This window comes from Anopheles cruzii, chromosome X, assembly GCF_943734635.1.
Source record: "Anopheles cruzii chromosome X, idAnoCruzAS_RS32_06, whole genome shotgun sequence".
Classification (NCBI taxonomy): Eukaryota; Metazoa; Arthropoda; class Insecta; order Diptera; family Culicidae; genus Anopheles; species Anopheles cruzii.
In genome coordinates this window covers 2526261-2551548 of record NC_069143.1, presented here as the reverse complement: position 1 = coordinate 2551548, position 25288 = coordinate 2526261, and the positions used below count along the sequence as shown (strand labels likewise).

General features: G+C 50.7%; 1 protein-coding gene across 1 annotated transcript in view; it reads left to right on the top strand.

Annotated features, from left to right (window-relative positions):
* Positions 1-1569: 1569 nt before the first annotated feature.
* The window catches only part of LOC128277286 (uncharacterized), a 61944-nt gene continuing 38225 nt past the window's right edge, over positions 1570-25288 (top strand). Inside the window, exon 1 of the mRNA XM_053015732.1 lies at positions 1570-1621. Within this exon, the coding sequence (XP_052871692.1) occupies positions 1570-1621 (52 nt within the window). The remainder of the gene's footprint in view (positions 1622-25288) is intronic.

The window sequence follows — 25288 nt, the reverse complement described above, 5'->3', positions numbered from 1 at the left end:
CTCCTGTTCAAAACCAAACAAAGGAACGTTTACTCAAACGAACGAGTCGACCCGTCGCGGCTCTATCGTCGCGTAAGTGTGCGAAAAATGTCGCCAATTAGTTTATGACAAACCACACCAAAACACGCTAGGGCCCTACAGACGCTAGATAGACACGATCGTAAAGATTACAGATAAACGTGAAGCGATAAAGACTCCATCCGAAGGGGCCACGCCGCGCGCCACGGAAGGGTGTGGCGCGCGCACAGCAGGAGAGCGAGGGAGAGAAAAAGCGCGCGCAGAGAAAAAAGGCAGGGAACCGGGCAAGGGGGCCCCACGGGTACAAGGGGAATCCGAATCCTGAACGCAAGCAGGCAGGGAGGGTGAGGGTGTGTAACGCGGCGGGCCCCGTAATTATTAACGTGAAACAATATTCTTTGCAATTTCAATGCCGCGGTCCGGTGGCCGACGAAACAAAGCATCTGCAGGCACAGGCAGGCAGGCAGCGTGGACACTGCTATACCATACCCCCCTCCACCAGCCCAACCCTACTGCTACAGCGTCAGCCATCGGTAAGTGCAAGATAAGCAGTCGAAATACGTTGTAGTAGTTGAGAAACCAGACAGCAAAAGGGTGGGGCAGGCGAAATCGAACCGGACCCATGGCGGAGAACGGTGGTGGTGGGGTGGGGGGAGAAGGCGGTGAGAAAGCGCTGAGAGCGTGAGAGCAACGTTTCGGGCGCAGCAGTCATCATCATCATCGTGCCATCATCAACCGTTCGGCGACCGTTCGGATGCTGCGCCCGACTCGGGACTCGAACTTCCTTCGGCCGTATCCTGGTGGTCGGTGTTGGGTGGTTCGGGAGCTCGGTCAGCTCGGCCGCTCGGCTGGCTCGAAGCGGCTGTCGGCCCTCTTGAAGGCTTCAGTAGTGGCCGCCCTATCGCGCACAGCGTACCGCACCGGCGTACCGGCAGCGTACGGAAGGCTCGGCGCAAGCCGTTTCGCACGTAACGCACCGCAGGATCTTGCGTAGGAGCGCCTCCTGACGGGGAGCGCCACGTTGCCCACGTTGCCCACGTTGATCTTCGGTTGGTCCCTGGGTCGGGGGTGGGGGGCGAGTACTCCCGAATCCCAAATTCCTCCCGGAAGTCTTGGTTCACGGTTCAATGCTGCCTCCTGCTTGTGCGTAGTGTGTATGTGTGACTGTGCGTGTGCGTGTAGAATAAATATTGCGATTGCAGTGGGGGGAAAGGGGAGGTCCAAAACCACCCACGGAAGGCGTACTGGCGGGGCGTGGACCACAGTGCACCACGCCCAGAACGGAAGCCGTTCGGTGCCGTGCAAGTGCAAGAGTTGCAAAGGGTCCTTGTGGTGCTGCTCAGCGGTCTGAGACTGAGCGTGTGTACGCGTGTGTGTGTTCCTAGTGTCACTCCACGCGGAGTTCCGGTCGGGTTCAAGCTCCTATCAAACTAGCATGGTGCAGCCGTCAAGTCGTTAAGCCGGACAACGGACTTCGGACATCGGACACCTGATACCAGTGCCTGTGCACCAGACCCAGAGTAGTCAAGCGGCGACGTCGAGGGTCTCAGCATGGTAGTTCCCGTGCAGCTGCTCCTATGCACCGTGCTGACCATCGTGCACGGTAAGTGACCACTTCCGCTTCGCAGGCACGCAAATTGAATCCACATTTTGGAGCTCTCCTGGATCAGACCTGTGTCAGGCGCACGAGAGCACACCTAGTGACCAGTTGGAGCCTGGGGCCTGGGGTCTGGGACTAAGCACTGCGCTCGAGGAATCACTTATCCGCGGACGATTTGAGCGCGTGGTCCGCGCACCGATTGATTAAATCGTTCGTTGCTCGCTGCCCAATTAGCCTCGGCTAAGCCTCCAAAAAGTCGGCGGTAGAGTCAGCCCCTAGTTGATGCCATTGAAGGGCTTTCATGCAAGGGCTCCTAACGCGGTGCAGGTTCTCTGGAAGTAAGACTTTTTCCAACTGAGGCCCACACGAGTTGATTTGCTTCGCCTACACGCCAAGGTCTAGAACTTGAAAACTCGCTAGATTTCTCCCACATCTCTCTACTATATCGTGGATTCCCAGACGAAAGTATTCTTCGTCTTTTGAAGCAATTAGTCCTCCAATTTGGACTTCCTCGTAGGAAACGAAGTGCTGCTCAGCCAGTGCGTGTCCCATCGATGGAAATGAATGATAATCGGAAGGAAGACAAGTCTGGTGAATAAAGCGGAAGGGATAGCAGCGCCCAGCCAAGTGATTTGATTTTATCCTGTTACAGTTTTGATTTGTTTGTCATGGAGGCGCCAGGTGCTCCTTGGCACCTGGCACCTGGCGCCAGGTGCTCTTTGGCACCTGGCACCTGGCGCCTCCATGGCGAACCAGAAGACACGGCATTCTGGTCGTTTTTCGATCAACGCAGGGTTCAAATTAATAGTTTGTTGTCATTAGCGATCTGAATTAACGGTTCCATCATAAAGCCCCCTTTTTTGGAATCAAAGGAGTGTTAAGTCAAAATCACCATTTTAAAATGCGACTGCGATCCTCCAAAAAGGAAGCTTCGACAATCATTTGATGCGATTCTGTAGCATCAACCATCACAACACCCTCGTTTGCCCTCGATGCCTTCGGCAGCGTGACCAGAAACGTCACCCGACCGACCGATGAGCTATAAGTAGGCCGACGGATCCTAGAGCCTAGCGGTCCAGTGAGCCGGGACTCCAGTCAAGCGGGACTCCGACCAAACGACCTGCCCCAAGTGCCGAAACCATCGGCCTCTTCTCCCCTCCCCCCCCCCCCCCAACCCCTCACCCACGGTCCTTTCACCTCACCCTCTCGAAGATTCCATTTTGGGCCATATTTTATTCAATAGATCAAATTGAATAATTTTTCCGAACCGATACCCTGGGCCGGGGTGGCAGATTGATCAGCACGCGCGACGCGAGCGTCAGGGTCTAGACACACACACACACCACAAGACACACCAACCACCCAGCCACCCACCCAACCACCAAGCCACCCAGCCCAGCAGGCGGCCCTGCTACGGAAAAGTAAAAAACACGCAAAGCAACCATTCGGACGACAGGACGACGATGGGGATATGCAAATGGGGCGCACAGGGACGTGTGTCTCGATGACACCCACGCGCCCGGCGTGTGTGGGGGGGCGCTACGGGCGCTGCGGAGGGAGCATTTTGACGCGCACATGACACACAATAGTCATGAAATATGAAACGATATGATGATACTACCCCTTTGCTCTTCGATTACTTCCTTTGCTCGCTCGCAGACCTCGCAGACCGCCCCCCTCCCCCCCCTTGACCCGCCACCACCGGTGTGTCAGAAGAAAACAGGGGAGTCCGTGTGCGATCCTATTTGCGGAGGCCGGGGCTGGGGCTGACAGCTGCGGGGTGACGGAGCCTGTGGCCACGTCGAGTCGACGTGTTCGTCCCCGTGACTTGCACGCAACAAAAAGCGAAAACCGAACCGAAACGTGTATCGCGCGTGTTTTGTGGAACACGTTCTGCCCGCGTTCTCCAGAAGGTTTCGCGACGATACGGCCTATTATCGCCCTCTCCACCTCCCACCCCCACTCCAGACAGGTGACCTCGTCTGCGACCGAGGCCTGTGCGCAGCGCAATATTCTCCGACCCCGCGGGGGTGGAACAAAGACACCCGACACAGATGGCCCTCGGATGGCCGAGGCTCTGCGACAGATAATTGAAGCCGCGGCCAATTCTTCCACGGTCCCGTGGGCGCGTCACGCAGGACGGGACCGATTCGGCCCGCGGTCCTGGTGCTGGTGTGCATGTCCTTGCTTTCCGGGACGAGAACAGCGATAAAAGGGCACCATGCGTGCGCTATTGCCGTAGAGCCAACACCTTGGTGATATGCCGGACTTCACCACAACAGGTTGCCGCTGCCACCAGTCCACCCCCCCTACAGACCCATCCGCACTGACCTGACCTGATGATGAACTCGAACAGCTCTCCGATAGCTGCTGTGAAGGAGCGTTTTACGATCTCCTCGAGCCATTCGCACGGACAGCCCCTGGTTGTGGGCGATGTTTTTGGCGACGGAGGCCACTCTGGCCACTTAGATGAAGCGCTTTTAAACGGCGCGCCTAGACATGGCCCCGCGGAACTAGACCCTTAGACCTGGGCACACCTAGCTGTAGAAGAAGAAGTTATAGGACTTCGGGCAGACACACACGCCGACTTCTTCTATCTATGGTGATCGATCTAGTGTTTGGATTTTAAATTACCGATTACTTGACTTTACAAACGTCAAACTTCATGCTCGGAAATAGTAAACATTCAGTAAAAACACTCACAAAATAGGACGTAAGACGTTTACAGAAAATTAGGAACTACAGGGTTGTCCACCAAAAAGATGTATATTTTCCATTTGGTTATAAAACAAAAACGGCCGAATATTTTGCGATGCTTGAACTTTTATTTGAAATGTGCATTCAAGGCATTGTTTTATGAAAAACAAATTTTGGTCAAATGTCCACCACCACCACCAAATGTGGCAAAAGTAATTCGAATTTAGGTCTAGAGGTGGTCAATGATTGCTGGTTTGTTCGCGTAACTATCGTAACTATTGACATAACTATTACATAACTATTAACATAACCACCGAGGTGGAAATGAACTTCAGTAGAATGAGATTTTCGAATATCGCACCGCTTGAGTTGAAGACCTACCACTTTGGAAATAAGTTTTTTCATATTTTCCCAATTTTTTGCAACCAAAATTGTATTTAATACATAAATGTAATGAATACAACAGTTCGAATGAATACTCAACCATCGAAAAATATTAAACCGTTTTTGTTTTAGAACTAAAGAAATATCTTTCATAGATCACGCTGTATTAAAAACTTATTACTAAATCAACGAAACCTTTAACTCAACTATGTACGAAATTTGAAAAGCACAGTTCCACCTCGGTGTTTAAGTTACTAGGCAGAATTGGGGTCATATTTGGGGTTCGGGAAACCACCATACGTCGTGCAAGAGAAGCCAATGCACCCCACAGCGAGTGAGTTTTGGTCTTTCTAAATTTGCTTCGAAAATGAAGAAGGAGGAAGCCGCAACCGTTGATGGTCGATATTTTACGACCCGGATCGTCGAAATCTATGCTGATCCAAGGCGTACGGAACACGCCCGTACCTAGCCCGTAACGGGACCATATTTGGCCACTCATCGAGCTCAGCTGTCTACGAGCTGGTGAGGCCAAAAGTCGCGCCCATCGCGTGATCCGGAATATGACTGAGCCGAAGGACTAGCACGAAGGACCAGCGCGCAAAGCCGAACCGTAGTGACCGTTGAGATGAGCGGGGGCACTTCCGGATACCCAGGCGCCCTCCGTTCCGCTCCCCAGCACCCCGGTAATCTCCTACCTCTGGGTTGGAGCACGGCCGATGCTAAGAATCAATTACGCGCCCAATCGCCGGGCTCGCTGGGCGCTGGCTTTATGTTGATTAGTTCGCCCGTTAAGCGGCGGAAGTTAATTTGAATGTTCAGCCTCCCCGCACTGCCCCCCCCCGCGTCCCCCGCACATCCATTTGGTTCCGGGGCATGGTTTAGACAGTGGCAAATGAATAAATATTCAAGTGGACCCTTGCACGGCACGGCAAATGAGCGTGGAAAATCCGCGACTCCGTGCCGAGCGCGCTGGGCAGTGAGGGTAATCCAGTCCACTGATCTGCTGTAACTTCCACCCCTGCCACCACTGGTCATTACCCTCCGGAACTCGGCGTTCCGGCTCGTGTCGGGAATTAGGATTCGGATCGATGACGATGGGTGACTCAAGAAAAAGAACTGACTTTCCATCGCACCGCACCGCATCGCCGCGATAGTATCACGAGGATCGAAGGGAAGACACTCGGCGATCCTGTGCCAAGGTGGCCAAGAAGCCGGAACAAAAATTACTGACGCCACCGTGGGAGTCACTCCCAAAACCAAGGGTCCTTGTTGCAATGCTGGAAGTTCTTCCGCCAACAGAGAGTTGGTCCTCCAGACCAGAGAGTTTTTCCACTCCGCGAGGTGCGAGATTTTAATACCGTGATGACGTTACCGAAGCTCGGCCGAAGCTCAAGACACAACGGGGGAGGGGTCACCGTTTTTATGCTGTTTTCGCTTTACATTCCACCCCCGTCCCCGTCCTCGTCCAAGCCAACACTAAGAAAAGGTTTGACACGCTCACTTAAATCACGAACGGCACACTTTTCATGCTGGAAACTGAAAACTTCATTCCCGTCGAGGGAGCGGGTAGCGGGTGGGCGGGACGTGGGGAAGGGGGGGGGGGGAGGTTGTCGAACGACGGTTGAAATGAGCGGCAAAACTCGCCTTAACATAATTATTTCGCCTACGGGTTTCGCGGATTTCCGCAGAAAAACCCTTCAGAAGCCCAATCCCATCGCTGGTGGTGGAGGTATACGGCGGCGGCGGCAGCGACGGCGGGGCAAGGTGGTTCCAGGCTCGCGTTTCCATTGCTTCGGTTTCGCGTGCCCCGGGTCACGGTCCCCGAAGAAGAACCGGTTCCTTCGGCGCAGTGGCGCAGGTGACGAAGATTCGCGCCCGGTTTTCCAGAACTTTTTAATCCTTTTGGCCATCCAGTTTCCATTGCCAGTGCCAGGAATTGCTGCTGCTGGGTTCCATCTAGGCGAGTGATGCAAGTTAAAGCATTGGCTTGTTCAGCTAGCTAGGGCAGCGATCTCCGACTCCGACGAGTCCCGAACACCTCGAAGTTGCTTCGAGTTGTAAGAGGGAAACGGGCTCCGATCGGACCGTCAGGTGGGCCGAGACACTCGAGAGAATCTTGAACGCAGGCGGCGTTCAGTTTCCGTCAGACGAGACCAGGGCCAGGGATATCAGGTTTGACAGTTTTCTACTTCACCGACGCAAACAAACAGAACCCCCCCAGAGGGAAGCAGCAGAACAAAGCGTCAGGCGTGAAGCAGGCGTGAAACGGGGAGCAGGGTGGACCTCGGGCTGGGGTGGGGTGGAGAGGTAGAAAAGTTTGAAGTCTCGCGTGGCGTGTCGCTTTTGCCGGGAGCCGGATGCCGAGGGCGTCAGCGATTTACACAACAATATCATATCATATTTTCCCAATTTTATAATTGGCTGCCTTACTGACCCCCCACACCCCGAACGCTACATCCTCAATGACCATCCATCGCCCCCCCCCCACAGCTGCCCGACCCCGAAGTGAGAAAAGTTCAACGAATTAGCTGGACGATAATGCGCGCCGCGGAACAAGGAGCCAGCCTGGGGCCGCGGCAAGAATTCGGAACGAAGCAAAATCGGTTAATTTGAGTTGGCGATACAGTTTGATGGTAGGGTGGGGGGGGGGGGGATGGCTGGCGTGACGTGGTTCTTAGGGCGCTTACGCTGGTGGCGTCTCGTTTCCATTTCTTACCGCTTGCACCGTGTTATTTACATAATTTATACCAAGTTTAGCGCCCAATGCCTTTCCTCGTGGTCCGACAGGTATCGCTACATTCTCGTTCTTGGCAGAGATTCGTTGCGTTGCGTTGATCGAATACCAGTTCCCTTGCTAAGCGCAACGCAACAAGGTTTCAGCTATTGACTTTAGCTTTTCTATTTATTCTTTATTCACGTTCTTCTTCGGCAACAACGGGCTGAGCCGTCTTGGCCTGCACCAGAGACAATCTCTCTGTTGCTCCCTGTAATGGTGTGTTTCTAGCCTGTACCACCGGTATCGGGCTATTGAAACCATGGCTGACTACGTGACACCCCGAGATTTATTCAGGTTGCGATATTCGCGGCCCCGTCAATAGTTGAAGCACACCGTTACAGAAAGCAACAGACGGCAAGGGATTGTCGCTGGTGCAGGCCAAGACCGCTCGGCGGTTGTAGCCGCATCAGAACAGAAGGTTGCGATGCTACTGAACGTTGTACAGGGGTAGCCGATTTGGCGCTCTTCTTTTGAACTTCCAATTAGTTGACGTTTAAGACGTCAAACTTCGTTCTGAAAACTGTAAACATTTAGTATACACTTTGAAATTGACGACATGGGACGTGTTAAGCTTGAAGTAAGCTGAGGAATATTAAAAACATACTTCCAAAGTGCTAGGTCTTCAACTCAAACGGTACGATATTTGAAAAGCTCATTTCATTGAAGCTCATTTTCACGCCGGTTGCTATGTTAATAAGCAGAATTGTCGTTTTTGAAGTTTGGAAAACCCACACGTCGTGCAAGAGAAGCCAATGCACCCAAAACGAGTGAGTGTTTGGTGCAGATTTTGATGATTTTGATAGGACCAGATACAGACGAAAATGTAGCCAAAAATAGATCGATCAAATGGGCTATTGCTAAGCCAGCCATTGGTGGACATTTGACGGAAATTGTTTTTCATAAACAAAATTTAAGAATCAACCTGTCAAATAAAAGTTCATGCAACGAAAAATATTCAGCCGTTTCTGTTTTATAACCAAATGGAAAAAAGAGTCCGTATTGGGCCACCCTGTATGTTCTGACGAAATTACAGAGGAAGTCTGACGAACAACGAACGTTCAATTCAGACATTCAAGGCCAACAAGAAGGAACCATCCACTGCGGGGGGCTGTGTTGTTCAGAAATTAGGAAGACCAGAGAACAGTAGAGAGTTTTCAGGCACATTACGCCAGTCCTTAGCCATACGCAAAACAAATCTATATATATAAAAGAGTACCGCGTTATTGTTATTTTGTTCAGAACTCAAGAACGGCTGAACCGATTTGGCTGAAAATTGGTGTGGAGGTAGCTTAGATCCAAGGGGGTAACATAGGATACTTTTTATAATCCGATCGCGTCACAATGAAGCCACAATACGCACAATGTGTTTTTCCCCCCCCCCCCCCCTCCCCTTTCCCCATCCAAATAAGGTCGACGCGATCTCTCCCGCTGAGGCGGCATCGACAAACGATAGACAGAGAGCGAAACAGCAAGCAATTATCTCTCTCTTGCGTATGCTTACACTCTCTCTCACGAACGCCGAATAGTTTGGCAAATTGTCAGCAAGAGAGCTCTGCGAGAGCGCCCCGCTCTCGCAGTTCGACAATTCGACGGCTCTCATATCTCCTTTCATCCTTCGCGTCGTAAAAAAATTAACGTGCGTGGAAATAATATTGAATACATTATTTTTAAGCACTTTCTTATTTCGATGAGTAATTTTAATCGTAGGGAAACACTTATCATTAAGTATTTACTTAAAAGTAGTTAAATTGTACCGTACAATGGTACACTACAATGGTCCATTGTACCGTACCGTGTCCAACCATTGTACCGTACCGTGTTTTATTTGAGATGGGTTCGAATGTTTGGATTTTTGTTTGTTTGGGAAAAGTGGTGAAGGGTTAAATTCGTGTCAATTCCAGAAATCCTGATCTTGAGATAAATGAGGAGATACCAGCTTACAGTTAAGAATGCTAGCGCCAAAACGTGAAATGAATGACGCAAATAATCGAGATGTTTGGTGCATGTTGCGAGAAGTTTTGGAGGCGCAATGATTTTACTGTCCTGAAATTTACGCCAAACACTGCCAATTCCAAGATCAGCTGACGAAATGCAGTTCTTCTCTTCTTATTGGACAATAACCGTTGAGCGGTCTTAGCCTGCACCAGAGACAATGTTAATCTCTGATACTCTTTCTAAACGTTCGTTTTTACGGGCCGGGTTGTTAGTCCCGCGCCAACCCCCCTGGAACGCCGGAATCGGGAATCGAACCCATGGCCAGCTGCGATACAGGGACGAGCGTTACCGACTGCTCCTATCACCGGGGGCCCATTGCCTCTGGGGCGAAACAGAGTTCGCCGGGCCTGCTAGTGTAATGTAATACTCAGCTCTACATCAGACAAATTACACTGAAGTCTGTACAATTGACGCCGAGCCGTTTACCGTGCAAGGTTGCAGTAGCTAGACCACATGAGCTAGGAAGTTGGCATGAGGAAGTTGACAAGTTGACTTACCACCTTCCGCAGCCTATCTTTCCCGGCAATACGCTTAGTTTGCGGTGTACTTTCTGTACGTTTTGCACATTTTGCACTTCTAATTATACTGTTTGCTTTTTCCCGGACGATTGCACGCTTCTGGTTGGAAGTTTTCAACTAGTTACTTTTTCATTTTCGCTTTTTCCATTACACTAACGTCGGGCTGTTAAATTTGTAGCTTATTATGCGCGTCTTGTTCGGTTTCATTGATCTGCTTCAAAAAGCAAGTATTACCTTTCAACCTGTCAACCTTTCCTCAATTTTTCATTTGCCAATTTGTATGTTTCCCTGAACTCGGCTCGGGAGTTGGCAAACCGTTCCCTGAAACCGTTCGACCTCTTTTTGAGCCACCGAAAGATAAATGGAACCCAGCAACGGTGGCCCCTCTGATGGGCCTCTGATTCGCACCGTTTCGATGGGATTTCGCAGGATGCACAAGCGCCTGTGTGTGTGTGTGGTTGTGTGTGAGTACAGTAATCGAAGCCACGCGGACGAACTGAACCCGGGTGACAGCGACCGACCGGGCGCTACCTGCGGCCTGTAACGTGCACTGGGACCGAACCAGGAAAATAAAGACGTTCCGGTGTGCAGTTGGCACTACCTCTTCTAACAGCTCAATTCCAGCGCTTATCTCTCTCGAGAGAGAGCGGGACGCGCATCCCTGCCCAGGGCTTCGGAGCTGTCACAATGAACGGAAAAGAAACGCCAAAAAGGAAAACATTCAGCACTGTCCCGCCGCGGCCTGCGGAGCGAGCAAGGATCGTAACGGGCACCTCCAAATGGCACCCATTTAAACTCTGACCGGAGCCGGTCAGAACTTTGTCCGAACCGGCCGAAGTAAATGGGCGTCGTTTATTTGGCGAAATGAATGAGATCATTTCGGACTGCGGCCACCGCGACCCCGGCCACTTTATCAGCCCCTCGCTTTCTTGGGGCGGCAGTCGAGGGAGGAGGCGAAAGGGGGAACAGGAAGCTCCGGGGCAGCACCGGGCAAAAAATTGAAAATAAAACCAAACAAACCAACCAAACCGGGGGGGCGAAAGCCCGGACTAATGTCGTGTCTAATGAGTGGCTATAAATATCGCCCCAAAGCAAACGTTTCAAAAACAATCGACGATGACGAAAAGAACAGAGGGGGAGGTGGGTGGGCTTATGCGCCCTCCCCCGGACCCCGGAGCTGAAGTTTTTCGATTCAAAAGACGGCGTGACGGAAGATTACTGGTCCAATAAAATGGGACTGCTCGATGTGGGAGCTCGATTTTTTGAGTCAGGCACAACGGGAAGACGTCAAAAGATGTTTAATTACATTCCGTGGGAGGGCGTAAGGGATTACAAAATATTTTTGGGGTGTCCACACCAACCAGATCCGGCTCAGGCTCTCCGTCATTATTCGAACAGTTTTCGAGAACACGTTGTCTGCGGAGAGGCCACAAGAAAAATGTGTTTGTGTAAGATCACCTACGAACATCATTATAATTTGCTCGCGTATTGCGTGGATATGGTGCTTTAAAGAGCACTGGGCATTGGATTTTCCAAGAACTGACCGCCTTGCCGACCGTCAAACTCAGCTCTGAGTCAGCTCTGAGTTACAGTTTTTTTTTCTATTACTAACATGGCCCGACTTTTGCATGGGAAGCGCGGGCCACGTGATCGATTCACCGGCCTTGTGCTTCCTTTGTTCTATTGATGGTCCTGCAGTGGTTCTTCCTTGGTATTTTGCATTGTGTCGTTGTTAGTATCACTACATTGTTGCACCGAGGCACTGACAACTGAGTGCCTCAGGCTTCAGTCTTCTGCTACAATGTTGCGTCGAGATTATTTTATAATTAGCTAATAGTTCCTGGTGATGTTGGTCTACCACGTGAGCATACGTGTAAATTAATTAAAAACAAAAAACAAAAACTTATACTCCCGACAGATTGTCCATTCTGTCCAACTGCCTTTGATTAGCTACAGAAGGATATATCTTGCGGGCATTTGTGTGAAAATTATTAGGTCAGCAAAATCCTACACAATGTGGTGGGCACTTTACAGGGTGTTCCATCACGATCCATACTATTTAAATGTTGAATAACTCCGCTATTTGTTAGTCAATTTTGACAAATGAACAAAATTTATTTATTGTATAGAATGCCGTTTATTAACAATTCATTCAGAATACATCGTTCTCGTTCTATTGTTCAAATGACCGCCTCCATTAGACACACAAAAAGCGGTGTTTGACAACATTTATGTAATAGACAACATAATAGCAGCAATTTCCGCTGTGATGTTAGCTTTCAGTTCTTCTATGTTCTTCGGTTGTTACTCTCTGAATAGCCCCACAGAAAGAAGTCAGAAGAAATTCGGTAACAATAATCACGCACAGTTTTCACAGTACTCACAGTTGAACGATTATTTTCAATGTACAGCGCTACAATTTTAACCCGTTGTTTTGAAGTAAACGGATTGACAACTAAAACCTTATAGACTGATGTTTCACAATCTGGCTAATTGTCAAAATCTACTGACAAATAGCAAAGTTATTAAACATTTAAATGGTAGGGATCGTGACGGAACACCCTGTACACTATACGGTGTACGTTGTACGGTGACGTTGCCGGATATTTTGAATCCAATTGCGAGAATTGCGACAAGCTTAGCACTTCTTCTTCTTATCTACCAATTACAACGGCTGGGGGTGGTCTTGGCCAGCGCCAAGAACAATGTTAATCGCTGTTGCTTTCTGTAACGTTGTGTTTTTCACGGGTGGTGATGTTGGACCAGGCAACAGACCATTCTATAGTCGATCGAAGCTGGGGTTATACAGTACCTTTACCATCCCAGGAAATCGTGTACGCCTCTGAGACATGGGCAGCGGTTTTTTTGGTTCGTCCTTAGAGCATCCATCAGCGCAGCAAGGTGTTAGTTCGATTCCTGATGCCCCCGCCCAACCGTACGGCTCCGCCTCGTATCCGTCGTTTTAACACGAAACAAAAGGACTCACGCAAACAATCGACCACTCCAATGTCCGACTGCTCCCAGGTCCGAGACGAAACTCCGACTGCTCCGACGGAGGGTGGCCACATAACTTTCGGACCATCCTGCGAGCGAGGATACCCCGAAGCCGTTCCAAAACTCTCAAACCCCGACGACATCCACTCAACACGCCGCCACCGCCGCCGTCGGCTGCTGTCATCGGCTGGCTTACGAAGGCGCACGGCGCCGGCCGCCGACGTTGACAGAAGGCTCTTCGACCATCGTGCACCCTCCAATAGCGGCCCGACCTATCTCTCTCTCTCACACACACACACACCCATGCTAATCTCCACGGGGCCGCGGGGATGGGGGGGGGGGATATAACAACATTATTTTGAACAGAATGATAGAGGCCACAATGGACGTTGGAGTTGGAGACGGAGTCGGAGGCCACAGAACCATAGAGAGAGAGAGAGAGAGAGAGAAAGCAAAAAACAAGGCAAGCAAATGAGCCCGAAAAAAGAAAAAAAGGCTGTAGAACATTATGCTCCCCCCCGGGGCCGGGGGGGGGGGGAAGGCTGGTCCTTCGTTTAGTTTATGAAATTTTGCTGTTCTACGCGCGTTCCGTTCCGTTCCGTTCGGAGCTTCGCTTTTCGCCTCGTTAGCCGCCAGCGGCACGGCACGGAAGGTCACATCGCAGCGCACCCCCTTCAGCAGGTTGTTTCCTCCCCCCCCACCCCTTCGACTCCTTTTGTGCTCTGTTTTCGCCCGTGTTTACCGTCTGCCGTTTATGCTGCTTCCCCACCGGACCGGACAGATTTATGACTCAAATCTCGCGGCGGCAAAGGCTAGCAAACCGGATCGGGAGGGGTGGAGGGGTGGGCGAACCCAGATCACCCCAGTGTGCCCCCCCCCGCCCCCCACTCCAATCGGCATAGTTTGCGGACGGGGACGGGGCCGAACACGGGGCCGAACACGGGGCCGATGTGTCGAAGGTCGAAGGACTGCATACATTGACCGCTCACTCGCACCCACCACCGGTAATCCTGAATCGAACGCCCCCCACCCCCGCCCCGTACCCTTAGCTCCTTGTCCACCGACCGGCCACCGGCACCGCGCACTGGCATGAGTTCCCAGTGTCCCAAGTGCCGTTGCCATAAATGTCCTCTCACAGGTTTCCCGCAGGACATACCTAAGTGTCTGTGTGTGTGTGTGTGTGTGTGCGGAAAATCATTTATTCTCTAAATTGAGCGTAAAATCTCTGCAGCGCAGCGCAAAACTCCTTCTCTGCTGCTGCTGCCATCTTCTCCGCTTCGTTGCCTCGCCGGAGAGATGACGATGCTGATGATGTTTGGTTGTGTGTTGCGTCGCCAGTTTCTTAGGCCGCCACCCACCCGCGCAGCTATCTTCTGAACTTACCCCACCCCCCGGGGCTGGTGCGCTTTCTCTTGTGCTTTGATCTCCGACCCCCGAGCGGCACAGCTGCGAGCGAAAATAATAATGCGAAACATAAATAGTGCTTAAGCCAACCGGGTGGGATCTGCGGGAGGGAGGGCAGCGACGGGGGGCGCTAGGAGTACTGCTGCACTCTGCCAAACGACGACGACGACGGTGGGGCCGGAGCGGGGCAAAATGGAATGGAATATAAAACGGAAAAACAACGGAATGGCCGGACGGCCGGCTGCCCGTGAGAAAAATGGGTGCCAGGCTGGCTGGTTGAAACGGTCGGTGGTAGGGCGGTAGGGTGCTTTCGAAGAGAACGAAAGCGCCCCGGGAACGGCAACGGAAATTGAGGAAAATAAGGACTTAACGTCGCCCACCCTTTGCCACGGCCCGAACGGCCACTAAATTGCCACTCACGACGCGGTGCATCGGCAGTGCATGTCCTGTGCTGGAAGCCCGGAGCTAGCGGGGGGTGGGGGGAGAGATAGGGCTGGTCGCCAGGTTGCGACAAAAATGTTTTCCCTGTGACGGATGGACACTGGTCCGCGGCGGGGGCAATGGGGGGCGGAGACCCGGTACTAATGAATAAGTAAGGCTCGCTGAAGGTTTGAAGAAATCACTAAAAACGAGTGGGCGGGGACGGGCTAGGGTGGGTGGTTTTGAATAATCCGCACCCTAAAGTGCACTGCTGTGGAGCCCAACCCGCTCCGCCCTCACCATGCAGCTCGCCCCCCATCCGTCGTATTGCGCTGCTACGAATGCAAATAATCGTCCTTCGCCGGTCCTCGAAGAAACCACCGTCCAGCAACCCGACCCGTCACCAACGAGAGGGGGGAGGGGGGGGTGGGGATAGAGAGTGAGAGAGAAAGCGACAGCTCGCCCATTGTTTCGGAGTTTTTTGGGGTTTTGTTGCTCATCACCGACACTTTGAAGCGACAAGACAGGAACGAGACGTCTTGCGGAGTGCACTGCGGATTTATGCAAAAGGGCGGATTTGGTGCAGGGAGACGACAGCTCGGTGCTCGATATTCCGCGGTGCATCGCCTTCTACACACACACACACACACACACAGAAATACTTTCTTCTGGTTCGCGCTGTGCCGCGGACAGTGACCTCTTGAATTTATTTATTTACTTTTTTTTGGTTTATTTATTTATTTACTTTTCTTTTGTTTATTTATTTATTTATTTATTTATATTTATGTAAGAAACGGAAAAACAACAAGGTCTCGTTTCTTTTCTGGTAATGCTTTATTCTCTAACGACCGACCCAAACCACTGCTACTCTGCGACTTGCCTCCTTACATTTATATGTCAACCTGTCACTTGAGTAACTGATACACCCACTGGTCAACCTAGAGTGCGTCCGTTTTACTCCGTTTTCCGATCATTTTATTAACAATTTTCTAGAGATTATTACAATTGTCCTTCTTCGTGCGTATTTTCGAAACTAGATTACATTCAGTTGTTTGTTTGTTATTGCCCCTTTTTCTCCGGCTATCGTTACTAATCAATCAATGCTCACCGCTGTACGTTACGTGATGATTCATTCAATTTGCAATTCAAGTTTCCTACCTCTGAATATCTTTTCTTTTTCTCTTTTTCTTTATCTTTTCCCCGCCGATAGAGCAGTCGGTAACGCTCTTCGCTGTCAGCGCAGCTGGCCGTGGTTCGAATCCCGGGATCGGTTGTCACTCAACCGGCCATGGTTTCGATTCCCGATACCGGCGTAACGGGGGGGTTGGCGCGGGGCTAACAATCCCGCCCGTAAAAATTAACACTAGATATACCACCGTTTTCAATATACCTATTTATACCAGACCAGTCAAAATGACTGGTCATGTGAAAAATTGCTTTTTATGACTTCAAGTGTTAAAAAAAAGTCTATAAAAAAATTAAAACAAGTTTAGTAATGTTAATTGTAAACGATAAATGGATTTGTATACATTTTTTTATAACAGAAAATATTTAATTTTTATCACTTTGTTGGATACAATTTCTACATAGGAACAATTTCTGCTACGTTGCCGAACTACATAAGAATGCCTTCAATTTTGCTTGCGTAATTTTCCACTTTTTCCCCAAAACTCTAGAGGCTTCTAACTCTGTACAAATTCGTATATATTCCAAAATAATTGCACACATCAATGGTCTGGAGTGCCCAATCTACGACTCGGAGATCAATAGATCACATTCTGAGCAACAATTGCCCTTTTTGGCCTAAATTTGTTCATGGAATAAGGGACCAGTCATTTTGACTGGTATGGTATAAATCTCAAAAAAAAAAAAAATTTTTTACCAACATATATAAAAAAAAGTTTATTTGTGAAATGTATTCTATGCTTAGAGCTATTAAAAGTCATAACATCATTTGGGGGAAAAAAAATACATGTAGTGGAAATTTGCCATTCAAACTGCCCGACCAGTAAAAATGACTGGTGTGGTATATCTAGTGTTAAAAAAAAATGTTACAGAAGAGCATCAGAGATTAACATTGTCTCTGGTGCCAGGCCAAGACTGCTCAGCGGTTGTAGCACCAAAACGAAGAAGAAGAATATCTTTTCGAAGGGATCAAGAGCTGTGATTTCCTCGATCTTGGTCAACCTCTAGCTGTTCACATCTGTCACAAGGAATGAGCACATGGCTCCCCAAACGTGTAACTGCTGTCCTTCACCAAGGCATTGGCGTACTCGCTTTTAGAGTAAACGATCCTCATCTCGTCGTCGAGCGATCGACGGTGGCGTATCCGTGATGGAAGCAGACGTGCAGCCGATCGGCTGGTCGCTTAAGTCGCTGTCCCCAAAAAACACTAATGCTTAACACTAATATAAAATTGCTAATGTGAGTTGAAAAGTGCCCAGACGTCGCGACGCAGACATGAAGCAGAGTATTCCGAGGTACCGCGCTCTTCGGAAGCACTTCCCGACTTAACCTAATTTTGCGATGGATTTAACAATAAACTACAACCGAACAGCGTTATAGGAAATGCCGGAGCCTTGAGCGGTTATGGTGAAGCGTGCCCTTGTTGTCCTTGAGTGGTCCTTCGGCCGAAATGGTGTTATAAACTACTACTGTTACGCTTTTTGTGTCTCGAAAACCATAACACGTTTACACTTTGACGTTCGTATTCACAATCCAACTAAAATAGAACATCTTTATTCCTCAACGTTTGTTTCAATCAATCCTCTTCACAAGCCGACTTCACGTTCCATCACTCATCTACTCTTGCCGTGGACTGACTCTGAACTCTAGCTCGGACTGCGATCCCTGTAACCTAGAACTCAACTCATTGACTCAACTCAACTCATTGACGACTCTGATTTACGAACTGATCCCAACTCATCGGAACTGAATGTAATCTGCACTAATCAGCGTACTAATTGAATTCACGTACGTTCTGTCGTACGTTATTATATACCTTCATTTACACTAAAGTCGTTTCATCCAGGTTCACGCATACCTTATTAATTCTATCCAGCTCTCACGCCCCCATTGCGAAGTGAGTCTAGTCGATTTCCTGGCTGCCGTTTACCTGGTTTATTAAATGTTCCAATTTAATTTGACCTACTCAGGTCCGCGTTTTCGTCAATCCCATCGTACCGTGCCCCGTCGTTCCCCCGTCGCGATTGCCTAATTCTCCAGACCGCTGGTAACATCAATTCGACTTATCTTCGGATTTCGCAACTGTTGGATAGAACTCTGGATTGCGCGGGCTTCTGGGCGTTGCAATGGCGGTTAACCTACAGGAATAATTAGGTATGGCCAACGGAACTGGGCGAAAACAATATCTATACAAAATACTGCACCTACGGGTCACTCTGTTTCCATCATTCGACACCGACGCGCAAGCTATTGGAACAGCAGCATTACACCCGGATATGAGCGCCGCCTACGCTCGTCTGACAGACAGACAAAACTCAACCTGTTTCCCCAAAAATGCTGGCTGCACGGAGAAGTCGTACAGTGCAAAGGGATGCGCCTGATGGAGCCCTAAATGGCGTAAGGACTCGCCCGTGGCTCACGACTTTACGAACGGGCGTAGCTCAGGCGTCAAAGGCTACACTAAAAGCCACGCAAAGCAAGGCCAGCTGTGTCGTTTGGGTACGCGGGGGCTCAGGTCAGGTCGGTGGTCGGTAGACGTCATAGGGGTGGGTGGGGGGGGGGGGGAGAGCAACAACAAACTAACAATGTAGATAGCGTGGCGTGGAGAATGAGCAAAACTTTGTCCTGTGAGCCGGCGCCGCCACCGCCACAAAGCGATCCGGACCATATCGCCGTACACGGTGGCCGGTGCGCATGTGTGTGTGTGTGTGTGTGTGTGTGTGTGTGGTAAAAAATGTATGACCTTAAAAAGAGGGTGCTCGATAAGTAGGGGGCTTAAGTGGGATATTTTTGGGTGGTACTGTGTGGTTGGTTGCCTAGAAGTACAGCGCCATCCGAAGTGTGACAACCGGCGACCCGGGCGAGTTTCCGGACCGCCAGAATCAACTAGCGCGTTGCACCAGCCCCCGACCCCCGCACACCCATAACCCTTAGAAACCGGGTGGAGTTGAGGGTGTCGAGGTCAGGCTCAACAGGAGATTCAGGAGGCCCGACGCCAGCCAAGAAAAACGGAAACGAGACCGACACACACCCCACACGCTCCAGAGGCTGATCCACATCCTGATTCGGGTGATGGGCGGGAGGCGTACGGGGGTGCGACGGATGATGGCGGCGGCGACGGTGGCGGCAACAACTTTCCAAATGATCGCACCACAAGAATTACAGTAAATCCTGTCCTGCAACACCAATAGCACCAACGCTGAACACACAACTTCACCTGCCACCCGCTCGTAAAGAACCAACGTGCCTTGCCCCCCTTGCCCTGCGCCTTCCCACAACCACATTGTTGCCTTTTTCGGGTGACCCGTCGGTGTGATGAGGGGAGGAGGCGGAAGAACAAACTTGTGTCGTTCGCGTAACTTTCACGTCTCACATCGTCGTCTGGGAGTGACCCTACGGCCCGACCGAGTGAGAGGGGTGGGTCAGGGTTGCGGAGAGGTGCGAGTGGGAGGCCGCCGTCAAAGACTGGGTGTGTGTGTGTGAAAGAACGGAACAAAAAAAGCCAAAGCGACAACCTCCCACATGGCGGACCCACAGCTGTGACGTCACCCGGTGGTACTGATGCACTGACGCTATATAGAACTCGGGTCCTCGGGAGCTTCCTGGTGGTTTCGTCAACTAGAGACTCCTGTTTGTGGGCAGCCTACGTCCATGCTGAGTCGTACCCGCATCCCAAATTCTGGTTTCAGTCCAACGTATTCAGTAGGTCCAGAATCCAGTCCAGTCCAGTCCGGGAGTGGTCCAGACACCTCAGAAGGACAGACACCGACAGCGTTGAGTAGTCTGCGGCCCAATCCAAGGCCTAGTATTTCTGGTACCCGGCCCGACATCACCTGATCCGGCATATACCTCCTAGTTGGACGTACTGGACGTGTTCCCCAGCATACTTGAAAGATATGGGAAAAGTTTCGCGCAAGCCGACATTTATCGCGCTCCACTTTTCGCACCTCGCACCGACCGTTCTAGCCGGACGCATCACTCACCTGCGTGCCGCTTGGTCTTGGTCTTCACTCGCACTCAACTTCCGGTTGTTGCTCTTTCTCACCTCTCACCAATTCTCTCTCCAAGCCAAGCACACACACACACGCATACTCTCTCCGCTCTACTACAAGTCCCGTCTTCAGACCCAGATCTACAAGTCCGCTTCGGCATCACCGGCACCAGCAGTTCCGGGCCAATTTTTTTGCATTCTCCAGCGGAAGGAGACACCACACAGGAAACCCGCACATCCCTCAAACAATGGCCGCGTGTTGCTCATTCTTCTCAACATGGGGTGTGTGTGTGTGTGTTTGTGTCTTCCGATCGATTGTCTTGTAACAGATCCACCGGTGTCCTTCTCGGCTCGGAATCAACCGACGCAGTTCGAGAAGCCTTCCAAGGTTCTAGTGCAAGGCTAGTAGAGGGGCGCAACACTTGCGCCTGCAAACTTGCTCCACGCACGTCACCCCCACGTCTCACAGGGCGCACAGGACAGGAGGTCCTGCCACGCAAGGCAGACGGGGATGCCAACCGACTGCTCCTCGCTTCCTGGTGCCGGGACGCGCGTCAAGGAATCAGGTTCAAATTAAGTTACTGACATCCACTAGCCATTGCCACCCCGCCAAAACCACCCACCCTACCGCACACTCATAGCCCCACCACCGACTGCCTTGTCATGCCGTCATGCCCCGTACCGTAGCGCAACAGGCCGGATCTCAGACAGGCGCGTAGCCCGGCCTCATTGGAAGAGCTACCACCACCACCACCACCGCGCATGAGAGGAGCCACCCCTCGCCACCAAGCTGAACTAACGGGAGCGCCCGAGGACGCCCGTGTGACTGTTGCCGGCCGAAAAGTCGGAGCAACTCGGGAAAACTATTTCTTTGCCAAACCAAACCACGGCTGACGCGGAAGCGACGCCACGTAGTCGTGTCGTGAGGCAGGAACACTTGTGCCTTGCTGACACACACACACACGCGCGCTCTCGCACTTGTAGAGTGTACCGGACATTAGGCAAATTCCTGGCGCACTTCGCTGGTGCCATTTCTTAATCGCCATTTTTATTTTATGCTTTGCCTTGTGTTTCGGGTGGGCAGAGAACGATGCGAAGAGAAGCTTCCTGGAAGGAAGAAGAAAAGAAAACAAAGGTAGCCAGGAAGTCGGGTGTCGGAAGGGAGGGAGAAGACGTTTCGACGGCGGCGAGATTGGAAAGTGCGCTTCCGGATGACTACCTCTGGAGAGGATATCCACTTTTGGTCTCGTTTGTTGCGTCGTCTACGACTATTTCGTCCTGCCTATCGTGCTCTCTCTCTCCTTCCCTCAGTCGCTCTCTTTCTATTTCTGTCACACAAGTGCAGCCGAGGCGAGATTTGAGTTGCTCCAAAGGCGTCGGCAATCGGCACTGTAGGGCGATGGGAGTGTTGTAGCGGGCTGTTCAATCAGTTTTAAGCGTCGATAAGAAAAACACAATTTTATGGTTTGCAATACAATTTATTATTCAGTATGGTCTTCATGTACTTGTTCCAACGCGTCTCCAATTTATGAATTCCCTGATCCCTGAAGTGAGAATCTGGGCTGGGCTGCAAAATACGCTTCCACCACCTGTTATGACCTCATCATTTGACAAAAAACGCTTCTCCACGCATGATTTGTTTTAGGTCTGGAAACAGATGGATGTCGTTAGGGGCCAAATCTGCGGAATGCGGTGGATGCTCCAACAATTCGATTCAAAATTCACGAATTCCTAAATGCTCTTCTGACACGGTGCATTGTCATGATGAACAAAGATTTTTTTATTACACTGCCCAGATGAAATGCCTAGGTCTTCTACTAAATCTCTTTCAATCATTCAACGATTTTTCAATTTGATGTCCTGTATTTTTCCTACGATTTCAGGTGTTCTTGCTGTCTTTGGACGTCCTTGACGTGGACCGTTTTCAAGGCGTGTACGACAACGTTTAAATTCAGCAAACCATTTTTCTACGGTACTAATTAAAGGGCGAAGCGAAAAGTCTTTATAGACCTTCAACATCCGTTCATAAATTTCCTTTGCTTTTGAACCTTCCAAAAATAAAAGTTCAATCACTGCACGATACTTGATTTGTTTTTGCATTGTTTTGACACGTCGATACTAAAATCACACTGGTTTGTAGAAAAAAAAATAAAGGGACCGATTGAAATGAAACTTCACCTACTTTCACATGAAGAGTGTACCAATATAGGAAAAAAATAAGGCTCGTAGCAGCGCCCTCTGTTATCGAAGCGAAGAACTTATTGAACACACTGGTAGCACACCCTATCGCCAACTCGTCCTTCTTCTTCGCCCCGGGGGGTCACAGCATGCAGGGCATTGCAAATTAATGATGCGAAAGGCCGTAACTTGGACCCGCCTGGTCTGACCTGACCTGGACCGGACCCCTCGATGGTGGTGGCGCCCCGCGCCCCCCCCCCCCCCCCCCCACTCGGTAGTTCGGTTATGATTGATAGTGATTGTCGCGGGGTGTGTGTGGCGCAGGGAGCGCTCCTCCAGATTGATTGCGGGCGAGATGCGTGGACCCAGACCCGGACATTGGCACAAGCCAAACAACATGCATTTCAAGTGGTCGTGGCCGAAGGGGTCGCGCCACCCATCCCGAGATCAATGTTTCGTGATAGTTTACGATGACGACGAGAGAGAGAGAGAGAGAAAGCGCCAGAGTGGCCACGGATGAGCGAGCGCCAGACGCCCGGGAAGTGCTACATGCTATAACGGTGTTCTGCTCGACTGCCCCAGCACCCAGGGTTGTTGCCGCGGTGCAACAAGAAGGTCCTGCCACCATCCAGCCACCCCGCCAAATCTCCCGGACACACACATATGGTGGTGGTGGTGCTGCCGCTGATCAGCGCACATCAGCTTTATGATTTTCCACCCCACTGACCTGACTGGTTGGCGTGCCGTGTCTTGGGCAGCGTCACGCTGACCGTGGCTAATGTGGCGACGACGCGTCGCCCGGCGTCCCGACAGACTTGTTTGGGCAAGGCAAGTGTTTCGAAGCTGCTAGCGTATTTTGATCTAGCGTCCCGAACTCGAACTATCTTTTATTCGTATTGAACAAGACCAGAAAAGGTGACAAAGACAACAGCGGACAATAATTGAGGGGCACTTCTTCAGTTCGTCCGGTCAGGTCGAATATTTGGGACTCAAATGATGTCTCCGTCATCAATGCAGCAAACAAGTAGGAATACGCTACACGGAGCGTGGTTCCACGCTATTCATCAACACAATCGCCCTGTTTTACGACGACTTACTTGGTTATGAAGATCATCAAGTCGTATAGATTACTGCGCCGATAATCTTATGACTGTTGCGGAAACAGAGTGTAGCGTAATCTTGTTTGTTCCCGTGCCAAGGTTCCCATTAGACTTGAGCCATACGCTGACCTTGCTTCTTAACATTGATCCACTCCGCTAACGGTTCGTTGATTATTCCGACTATGAAACAACGGCTCATGGAACGTACACATTCTGTCAAAAGCAGGGCCACTGAAGCCTCACTCCATGGAAGCCCAGCCCACGCTGCTACTGGGTCTCGTAGTAAATTGACAATTACGCTACCTAGACACTGGTAAGCAGAATGGGCGTAGTAGCAGCTAGGACCACTCAGGCCCATTAACGAAAAGCTATGCAGGTTTACACCTGTCAGGTAGGCTCTATAAGATTAGCCTACTAAATGCTTACCGACGATGGAAAGGGCCATCTCTTCGGGCCATCCTACAAAAAGAGCTTGACAGCTGTCCCATATATGACCTAAAAATCCAATTGGGAGACTATAATGCGGCTACAACGAGATAGGTGACGATAATTGTTCCAGATTGATCATTTTCGCATCTGCAAGGAGCTCTGCTGATGATTGGAAGTACCAAGCTTTGCACCAATGTCAGAACCTATAGACCAAGACCAACAGCGTCAGGTAAATGGCTGTAGCGAACGACTCTAGTATTCTGTCACGACTCGAATACCCTTTCTTACACGCATTAGAAACTGTGCCTGAGAAGTTTCCCGGGGGTCGGGACCTCGTCAAATGGGTCCCCCGGTCGGTCGGTGGTGGGATTCTCGTTCAAAACGCCCTCTGCTCGAAACTGCTCGAATTTGCCTCACACTCGGAGCGGCCTGATTTATGTGCGGCTGGTTGGCTGGCTGGCTGGTATTCCGAAATATTAATCGGTTGAAATGAGGGCGCGGTAGAGGGGGGGAACCAGGAGGTGTATATAGCCGCTGCGCCGTCTTAAGGATCCGGGATCCGCCCTTAAGGACCAACAAATCGGATGCGGCCCCTGTTTCCGACTCGAGTCAGTTCGGCAATCCGATCGGCGAAAATCCGAACGGCGAAAGTGCGGCTCAAAAACTTCAATGGAAAGGATACATCTATTTCCATCCATCCCCTGCTCAATACCCATCCCCTGCCCCCTGCCCCCCCACCAGCCGTTATAATCCAACCTCTCGAGTCCGCTGGCTAGTTTTTACTCCAACCCTTGGCGCCTTTTTGGAAATTGGCTGCGGCTGGAAACTGGAAAGAAAGGAAGCAAACAAAAACAAACACAACACTACACACTTACACTCTACCACCAACACACCAACACCAGCTAGAACAAGAGAAAAGATCTAAGCAGACAAGGTAAGTAGCTAAAGGTGAAGAAAAGCGATTCTAAACACAAAACGAAAAAACAAGAAGCAGCAGCAAGACTCAAGATACATACGCAACACCACACACACACACACACACACACGCACATTCACACAGCAATGAGGCAGTGAGAGCGGAGCGAACGGATCCGAACCGATGTTAGATAGTTTTATAGGATATTTTTCTACAGTTTAGTTAACGACAAATGTTGATGCGCCGACGCGGCGACCGGGGCGGGGGCTCCCCCGGTGACCGGATACCGTGTATACATGGGTGTGTGTGCGTGTGTGTGTGCTTGTAATGTCCGCGATGGAAAGAGAGAGAGAGAGAGTGTCCTAACCGGTCACATGTGCCAGAACCCCCCAAAAACAGAATCAGTCTCCTAACCCCGAGTGTACCGTGAGTGGGCAAGTGTGTTTGCGTGTAGGTCACACACACACACACCCACACACCCACACATATACACACACCGGAAAGGTGCCTGCGGAGAGGAACACCCGCAGCGGAGAGGTTAGTGCCAAAACTAGTTAGGACCCCGTCCCCCCAATAGATAGTGATTCGGTGTGGATGTGTGTGTGTGGGTGTGTGTGTGTCACACATGGAAAGAAAGAGAGAGAGAGAGAGAGAGAGAGAGAGAGAGAGAGAGAGAGAGGGAA